General features: G+C 36.9%; 1 protein-coding gene across 1 annotated transcript in view; it reads left to right on the top strand.

Moving 5' to 3' along the window:
• The window catches only part of BMPR1A (bone morphogenetic protein receptor type 1A), a 33136-nt gene extending 23391 nt beyond the window's left edge, over nt 1-9745 (top strand). The window contains exons 7-11 of the mRNA NM_001204767.1: nt 2768-2960; nt 4503-4800; nt 8612-8787; nt 9336-9466; nt 9554-9745. Of these exons, the coding sequence (NP_001191696.1) occupies nt 2768-2960; nt 4503-4800; nt 8612-8787; nt 9336-9466; nt 9554-9679 (924 nt within the window). The 3' untranslated portion in view covers nt 9680-9745. The remainder of the gene's footprint in view (nt 1-2767; nt 2961-4502; nt 4801-8611; nt 8788-9335; nt 9467-9553) is intronic.
• Nucleotides 9746-10130: the final 385 nt, after the last annotated feature.

The raw sequence follows: 10130 nt of genomic DNA on the forward strand, positions 1-10130 counted from the left end.
TGAATCTCGACCCTTACTTCACTCCATATACAAAATTACCTTGAAATGGATCATAGACCTAAATGTAAAAGTTAAAGTATAAAATTTTTAAAAGAAAATGTCTTAGAAAGTTATTGTGACCTTTAGCAAAGATTTCTTAGGACACAAAAGGCAAGAGTCATTTTTCAAAATGATAAATTGGTCTTTCTCAAAATTTAAAACTTGGGCCATTCAGAAGATACTTTTAAGAAAATGAAAAAACAAATCACAAACTAGCAAAGGAGAACTGATAAAGAATTTGTGTTGCAGTCTTTTTACAACTCAGTAATGAGGCAAACAACCCAATTTTTTTTGTTGTTGTTTTTCCGTTTTTTGTTTTTTAGTGCTGCACCCGCGGCACATGGAGTTTCCCAGGCTAGGGGTCCAATCGGAGCTAAAGCTGCTGGCCTGTGCCACAGCCACAACAACGCAGGATTGAAGCCATATCTGCAACCTACACCACAGTCCATGGCAATGTCAGATCCTTAACCCACTGAGTGAGACCAGGGATCAAACCCGCAACCTCATGGTTCCTAGTCAGATTTATTTCCACTGTGCCACAACAGGACCACCACAACCCAGTTTTTTTTAATGGACAAAAGATTTGAGCAGACACTTCCCCAAAAAGATAAAAGCATGGCAAATAATCACAAGAAAAGATACTCAGCAACACCAAGGAAGTGCAAATTAAACACAATGAGATATCACTACACATTTTTAGTGGCTAAAACTGAGAATATTAAGTGCAGATAGCAATAGGGATCAGTTGGAAACCTCCTACATTGCTGAGTGAAATGCAAAATACAGCCTGTTTGGGAAACAGATTTGACAATTAAAAAAATCAAGCATACACTTTTTATACAATGAAGCAATCTTGTGATTTACAGAAGAGATACGCAAATATGTCCATACAAAGACCTGAATATAAATGTTCATAACAGCCTTATTCATAATAGACATACATTGTAAACAACTCCAAAGTCCTTCAGTTGGTAAATGGATAAAAAATTGTGGTACATTTATAGAGTAGAATACTGCTTGTCAGTAAAAAGGAACAAATTAGTGATACATGCAACAGCAACACAGATAAATTTCAAAGCATATTATGCTGAATGGAAGAAGCCAGACCCAGAAGTTCCATATTGTATGTTTCCATTTATGTTGTGTTCAAAACTGTAGGGACAGAAAAGACATCAGTGATAAGAGGAGCTGAAGGTGGGTGGGGAGGGGATTGACTTTAAAGAGATAAAGGACCTTTTTTGGGAGATATGGAATGTTCTTTATCTTAATTGTGGTGTTGGTGGTTACATAACTATACATTTGTCAAAACATCCTTATCAAAAAGAGTAAATTTTATTATATGTAGGAAAACCTCAGTAATCTTTCTTAAAAAATAGCAAAATTATTTTTAATAAGTGATACATATGCATAATGCAAGTCAGTTTAGATACTCAATAAAATCTAGCCCATTTTAATTACATTTCCAGCCTGGGCCTTAATTTTCTTTTTTTAATTTAAAATGGTTGCTAATCCTTCCAAGAATGAAAGATAGCAATTTATGTGCATCTTTTCACTCAATAGATATTAATGAAATCACTTGTACTTCAGGTATTGTCCAAAGTAAATATCTGTATTTGATGAATAGTGGGGGTGGAATTCAAGCAAATATGTATATAAATAATAAAATTATAACAGTGATAAGTGCAGGTGAGAAGGGTATGTGTGCTGTGAAGGTATTTAACATAGAGAAACAACACTCTTAAATAAAGGGAACTGTGCATGCAAAAAGACTGAGACAGGAGTGAACTTGAGTGAATTCTAAAAATTGGAACATGATAAATAAGAGGGATGAGGATGGGGGATTTATAGTGAATAATCAGCCTGGAGAGTTAAGCCAGGGGTCAGATAGTGTAGGTTCTTAACAGACTGAGTTGAATATTTTAAACTATCATTTAAATTTTGCTGCATAATAAACCACCCCAAATTTTAGTGACTGGAAGCAACATTTATTATTTTCATAATTCTGTGGCTCTTCTGGGCAATTCTTTTTCTGTATTTGCTCAGCTAGAGCCAGATGGTATAATTTATGTCACAGGGTTTGGTCACAGGGTTCCCTAGAACAGCAAGAAGGGACAAACCCCAAGTTTTCAAGTCTTTACTTGCATTATGTTTGCTGTTGTCCTATTGCCCAAAGCAAGTCATGTCGCTAAGTCCAGAGCTTGTTAGAGAGACTGCCCAAGGGATGTGTGTACCGGCAGGGGAATTATTATTTTTGGTCACAGCCTTGGCATTTGAGAGTTCCCAGACCAGGGATCAAACCTGAACCCTCTACACTGACCTGAGCTGCTACAGTGACACCACCAGATCCTTAACCTGCTGCACCAGAGGAACACCTATATTGACTATTTTTGCGAAGAGTTTGCAACTTAGACTAACCTATTATTTTGTGATTTTAAAATACATTGTACATTGTTTCATTTTCTTTTAAATACAGTACATTTCTTTCTCAGGATCTGCCTCAGGGGACTGGCTCCAGGAGCCCCTGCAGATATGAAAATCTGCAGATGCTCAGGTCCCCTTACAGTCTCCATATCCCAGGATGTGGAACCCACAGATACAGAGGCCTACTATATAAGCGCTAATATTAGAATTGCTTGGGTATATGTACCACCCTTTTTGATGGGAATGGCCTATTAGACCACTTTCTCAGTCTTAATACGTTCTTTTCATTTTACTATTTTCTACAAAGGTTCAGCGAACTATTGCCAAACAGATACAGATGGTTCGGCAAGTTGGTAAAGGCCGATATGGAGAGGTGTGGATGGGTAAATGGCGTGGTGAGAAAGTGGCAGTCAAAGTGTTTTTTACCACTGAAGAAGCTAGCTGGTTTCGGGAAACAGAAATCTATCAAACTGTGCTAATGCGCCATGAAAACATACTTGGTGAGTACACATTTGATTTTAGTCAGTTCCATGTTCTGACAAGGTTAGTGGGATGCTGATGGAAGCCTGCCACCTGGGCTTTGAAAACATATGTGAATTCAGTTATGTGCATTTGGCTAAAGGAAACCCCGTTTAAATACAACCCAGCCCTGAATGGCAACCAACCACTTTACAGACATATTTTGGAAACATTTCAGCGTTGGGTTTCCAGATCACTGCAATAAAGCAAACATTACAGCAGAGTGAGTGACACACATATTTTGGTTTCCTACTGCATATGAATTTTTGTTTACACCATACTGTAGTCTTTTAAGTGTACATTAGCATTATGTCCAAAAAAACAGTGTACATACCTTAATTTAAAGATACTTATATATATATATATAAAAACTTATGTCACAGAGACATAAGTAAGTAATTGCTCTTTGAAAACTTAATTCCCTCAGAGTTTGGAGGCCAGAAGTGTAGGCAGGACCATGCTCTCTGAAGGCTCCAGAGGAGGACCCTTCCTTGCCTCTTCTTAGCTTCTGGTGATTGCCAGCTACCTTTGGCATTCCTTGGCTTGGAGACAGCATTCCTGTCTTTGTTGTCACATGGCTTTCTTTCCTGTGTGTCTGTGTCCGGATTTCCCTCTTCTTCTAAAGATTCCACCCTGGTGGGGCCCACTCTTCTGAACTCAGTTATATCTACAAAGACCCTCTGTCCAAATAAGGTCACATTTATAGGACATGAATTAGGAGGGAACATTATTCAACCCAGCACTCACTGGCCTTTTTCTGAAGGGAGAGAGAAGAGAAAAGAGAGGGAAAGGAGGCCAGTATTATGAACCTGCTTGTCAGTGAGCCAGGCTGAAAAGGCGTTGATGAAGCATTGATGGGCAGGTGGGAGTTGGCTTAGGAGTGAACTCTTAGTTGAACATATATTTTATTTTTTAAATTAATTAATTAATTGTCTTTTGTATTTTTAGGGCCGCACCCTTGGCATATGGAGGTTCCCAGACTAGGGGTCGAATCGGAGCTACTGCTGCTGGCTTACACCAGAGCCACAGCAACGCCAGATCTGAGCCACATCTGTGACCTACACCACAGCTCACAGCAGCACTGGATCCTTAACCCACTAAGCAAGGCCAGGGATCGAACCCAAAACCTCATGGTTCCTAGTCTGATTTGTTTTCACTGCACCAAGACGGGAACTCCAATTTTCCACATTCTTTATAGTTCTTCATGCTTTAGAGAAGCATATCAATTAGTAACATTCCCCCTGTTATTACACGATATGTGATCTTTTTCTTAAGTCATATTATTACCATTTTTATGATTATCTTTAAGATTATTTTAAATAAATTAAAAAAGTGTAACTTCTGTAGTTTACAAAAATGTGTAAATGGCAGAAGTAAAAATTTTGATAACAAATTCAAGACATTTTGTCAAATTTTTATTATCTGTATGTGTTATCTAAGTTATTCGCAATATCCTGAATGAACATTCATTATTCTCCCTACCCACTTCTGAAAACTAACCTTTTAACTCATTAATTGAACAGGTTTTATAGCTGCAGATATTAAAGGTACAGGTTCCTGGACCCAGCTCTATTTGATTACTGATTACCATGAAAACGGATCTCTCTATGATTTCCTGAAATGTGCTACGCTAGATACCAGAGCCCTGCTTAAGTTGGCTTACTCCGCTGCTTGTGGTCTGTGCCATCTCCACACAGAAATTTATGGCACTCAAGGAAAGCCTGCAATTGCTCATAGAGACTTAAAGAGCAAAAACATCCTCATTAAGAAAAACGGAAGTTGTTGTATTGCTGACCTGGGCCTTGCTGTTAAATTCAACAGGTGAGTGGGTCTTCACCTGGTGTTTTGAAATTGTTATAATAATCACCTAAGGATATTTAACTGTTTGTATTCAGGACAGTGCGATTCCAAACATACAACAGGCACATGAAAAGATGCTCGACACTGGTAATTATTAGAGAAGTGTAAATCAAAACTACAGTGAGGTATCACTACACATGGGTCAGAATGTGCTTCTATTTATATAAATAAATAATTGGGGGGTTTTCTTGAGGAGCAGTGAATTAAGGATCCGCTTTGTCACTGCAGCAGCTTTTTTTGGTTTTGTTTTTACAAAAATTACACCCTACTGGAATTCCCATCGTGGCGCAGTGGTTAACGAATCCAACTAGGAACCATGAGGTTGCGGGTTCGATGCTTGGCCTCACTCAGTAGGTTAAGGATCTGGCATTGCCGTTGAGCTGTGGTGTAGGTCACAGACGCGGCTCGGATCTCACATTGCTGTGGCAGCTACAGCTCCGATTGGACCCCTAGCCTGGGAACCTCCATATGCCGTGGGAGTGGCCCTAGAAAAGGCAAAAAGACCCAAAAAAAAAAAAAAAAAAAAAAAGCATCCTACTTTATATACTTCTTTTATTTTTCATTTAAAATTTTTTTAAATTGAAGTATAGCTGTTTACAGTGTTGCGTTATTTTCTGGTGTACAGCAAAGTGATTCTTTTTGTGTGTATGCATTTTTTTCAAATTATTTTCCATTATAGGTCATTACAAGATATTGAATGTAGTTCCCTGTGCTGTATAGTAGCAACTTGTTGTTTATCTTTTTTTTTAAATTGAACTATAGTTGATTACAATGTTGTGTTTCAAGTGTACAGCAAAGTGTTTCAGTTATACATACATATATATGTAATTTTTTCAGATTCTTTTCTCTTAATAAGTTGTTATAAAACATTGAGTATAGTTCTCTATGCTATGTAATAGGTCCTTGTTGGTTATTTGTATTTTATATACAATATATATATGCTATATATATAGTAGTATGTATATGTTAATCCCAAACCCCTACTAATTTATCCCTCCCACTCTTTCCTTTTTGGAAACCATAAATTTGTTTTTTATGTCTTTGAGTTGGTTTCCATTCTGTAGATAAGTTTATTTGTATCATTCGTTTAGATTCTGTGTGTGAGTGATATCATATGATATTTGTCTTTTTCTGTCTAATTTACTAAGAGTGATAATCTCTAGGCCCATTCATGTTGCTGCAAATGGCACTTTTTTATGGCTTAGTAATATTCAATTGTATACATTGTTCCATATCTTCTTTATCCATTCCTCTGTTGATGGACATTTATGTTGCTTATCTTGGCTGTTGTTAACAGTCCTGCTATGAAAATTGGAGTGCGTGTATCTTTTCACTTTAGAGTTTTCTCCAGATTTATGTCCAGTAGTAGGATGGCTGGATCATATGGTAAGTCACATTTTAAGTTTTTGGAGGAACCCCCATTTTTTTCCATAGTGGCTGCACCAGTTTACCTACCCATCAACAGTGTCAGAGGGTCCCCTTTTCTCCACACCCTCTTCAGCATTTAGTATTTGTAGGTTTTTTTTTTTTTTTTTTTTTTTTTTTTTTCTGCCTTTTTAGGGCTGCACCCATGGCATACGGAGGTTCCCAGGCTAGGGGTCAAATCGGAGCTGCAGTTGCTGGCCTATGCCACAGCCACAGCAACGCCAGATCTGAGCCATGTCTGCAACCTACACCACAGCTCATGGCAATGCTGGATCCTTAACACAGAGGATCGACCCTCTGTCCTCACAGATGCTAGTCAGATTCGTTTCCACCAAGGGAACTCCAACTCTGTATTTTCTTTTTACAGCCACACCTGTAGTATATGGAAGTTCCCAGGCTAGGGGTCAAATTGGAGCTGAAGCTGCTGGCTATACCACAGCCACAGTAACATGGGATCTGAGACACAGCTGCAATCTATGCCCCAACTTGCAGCAACACCAGAGCCTTAACCGACTGAGTGAGACAACGGATCAAACCCTCATCCTCATGGAGACTCTGCTGGGTTCTTGACCTGCCGAGCCACAAAGGGAACTCCAGTATTTATATCTTTTTTGATGAGGGTCATTCTTACTGATGTGAGGTGATACCTTTTTGTAGTTTTGATTTGCATTTCTCTAATAATTAGCAGTGTTGAGCATCATGTGCCTGTTGGCCATCACCACATAATTCTTGATTTCCTACTTTTTGTAGTCTTAGGCATCCTTCTATTTTAGTTATATAAATCTACTTCATTCATTTTTAACAGTGTTATGTAAAGTTTTCCATTTTATAAATGTATTATAATTTATTCCATCTATGACCCATTAAAATTGCCTCCAGTTTATCTCTGTTATTTAAAAAATGCATTTAACCTGCTCTACCACCTCTCTTGTGGTGCAACAGGTTAAGGCTCCAGCACTGTCACTGCAGCAGCCTGGGTCATTACTGTGGTAAAAGTCAATCCCTGGCTGAGAATTTCTACATGCTGTGGGTGTGGCCAAAAATGCCATAATGAATATTGCATTTTATCTGTATATAATGTCCTTGAGCACTTGTACAAATGCTTATGATGGATTCATAGAGCAGGGGCTAGCTAGACATATTAAATTATAATACATATTAAAGTATTATATGTACTGTAGTACATGCACATATTAAATTATCGTATATCGCATGTTATCCCTTTAAAAGCACGAGGTATCAGTTTACACTCCCATAAATAAGGTATAAGTGTGCCATTTCTCCATCACTACCTGATATTGTCAATATTTTTAAACAATGAAAACATCAAATTTTTAGGAAACCATTGAAATTGTTTCAATGTTATAACTCTGGAATACAGCAGCTCTTTCACATTTCACAATTCATTTCAGGCCATAAGTAAAAGTACTAGTCCATAGTAAGTCACACATTATAAAGTTTTAATCTTCTTTCCTTGTTATTATGGTGCTCTAATCCTGTTGTTTTTTTTTTTTTTTTTTTATCATTGGAGTGTTAATATGCTCATATATTCATCAGATGCTATTTAAGAAAATGTAAAATACATTATATTAACCTCTATTTCAGAGTAGTTTCCAGAACCTGCTAGAACTGGGATCCTGAAAATAAATCATTCATGTCTTCCAACTCTAAAATTTACTCCAAAAATGGAAAAAAACAATAAATATCATCTATTATTAGATTATCAATATGATTATATAAACATTACCCACAATAACACTAAGTTGGTTGGACCCATAATGAAAAAAATGTGCTCCTAAGTTACAAAGGATCGCATGAGAATGGTTAAAGCAAATGATTCTTCTCAAATTTTCACATTCACTTGTTCTGGGACATAATTATCTACCACTTTTTAAATATTCAATATCATTCTCTTTCTTAGGCATAAAACTTGTTTGGTGACAAAACTTGACCTGAACTATTGTGAGATATTTACTATCTTTATTTATCCAGCTTAGTATGAATATTTGTACTTAGTTTTTCACTGTGGACATAGTATGGACACAGTAATGATTTTGATTAAGAATAATGCCCCAGATCCTGCTGGGGATGTTATATAATATATAGCAAATATTTAAAAGGGTATATTACTTTTTTAAAACCCTGAAAGATGCTAAATTTCAAAATACATTTCACCCAAGGATTTCCTATAAGGGAATGTAAACATATTAGGTAGATAGATAGATTTTTTGTTTTATTTAGTTATATATAGAGAGAGACAGACTCTTTTACAAAATGCAACAGAAATAGAAGATAAATGATTTTTTCCTTGGCCCTCAACCTGGGTGTTGTCTGTTTTCTGTTTCAGTGATACAAATGAAGTCGATGTACCTTTGAATACTAGAGTGGGTACCAAACGCTACATGGCTCCAGAAGTGCTGGATGAAAGCCTGAATAAAAACCATTTCCAGCCCTACATAATGGCTGATATCTATAGCTTTGGCCTGATCATTTGGGAAATGGCTCGTCGTTGTATCACAGGAGGTAGGAGTTTTGTAGCATGTTTCTGGTTATATTTGTATCCTCATCCTTCAGAAAATACAGCTCCAGTTATATAATTTAGGTATCATATATGTCGAGGATCCCCAAGACCACGCCCCAGCTGTGTGATTGCATTAGCAGGACTTTTGTAAGCAGGCCTTTTTCGGTTAACATCTGCTGTGTTAACTCTTTTCTGTATACATGTTGTCTTTCTACTGCAAAACAAAAAATAAATATATAAAAACCTCATTCATTAGTAAAAACAAATGTGTACATAAATATTAAACAGAATTTAGCATAAGTGAATGGTTTGCCTGTCTTATTTTTAAGCAATATTGGTGTGTCCAATATGGATAGCTATGGTGGGGATAGAGGAAATAGACATAAAAAGAGAGCATACATTTACTGTTACAAGTGAATCCTTTACTCTGTAATTTTTTTCTTTATGTAGGAATCAGTTTTAGTTCCATAGTTCAGTAAGTGGTGCTGAATGTATCGATGTATTTTGTCCAGCCACCTTTTTTTACCCACTGTGTTCTCACTCACTACAGGAATAGTAGAAGAGTACCAGTTGCCATATTATAACATGGTACCCAATGATCCATCATATGAAGATATGCGTGAGGTTGTGTGTGTCAAACGTTTGCGGCCAATTGTATCTAATCGATGGAACAGTGATGAAGTAAGTGGAATTCAGTCCCCTGAGGAAGTGATTGCTGAGCGTTGCCAAAGATATCTACCTGCTTACTACATTCTCTTTACATTTCAGTGTCTACGAGCAGTTTTGAAGCTAATGTCGGAATGCTGGGCCCACAATCCAGCCTCCAGACTTACAGCTCTGAGAATCAAGAAGACACTTGCTAAGATGGTTGAATCTCAAGATGTAAAGATTTGACAGATAAATAATCATGAGAAATTCTAGACTGCAAAAACTGTTTTCACCCATGGAACAGGTGGAATTAGAGTAGAATAAGGATGTTAACTTGGTTCTCAGACTTTCCTCACTACACCTTCACAGGCTGCTAATATTAAACCTTTCAGTACTCTGTAGAATACAAGCTGGGAACTTCTAAACACTTCATTCTTTATATATGGACGACTTTATTTTAAATGTGGTTTTTGATGCCTTTTTTTTTTTATTGGGTTTTTATGAACTGCATCAAGACTTCAATTCTGATTAAGTCTCCAGTCAAACTCTGGGTACTGAATTACCTATTCATAAAATGGTGCTTTCTGTGAAAGCCTTAAGAAGATAAATGAATTCAGCAGAGATGGAGAAATAGACATTTTTGCCTTCTACCTGAGAAAATTTAATCTATTTGTATTCTACCTTTGTAAACAGCCTA

This window comes from Sus scrofa, chromosome 14, assembly GCF_054392235.1.
Source record: "Sus scrofa isolate SSC_HxYL_T2T_F1_AM1 chromosome 14, Sscrofa_HxYL_maternal_Yorkshire_Landrace_v2.0, whole genome shotgun sequence".
Lineage (NCBI taxonomy): Eukaryota > Metazoa > Chordata > Mammalia > Artiodactyla > Suidae > Sus > Sus scrofa.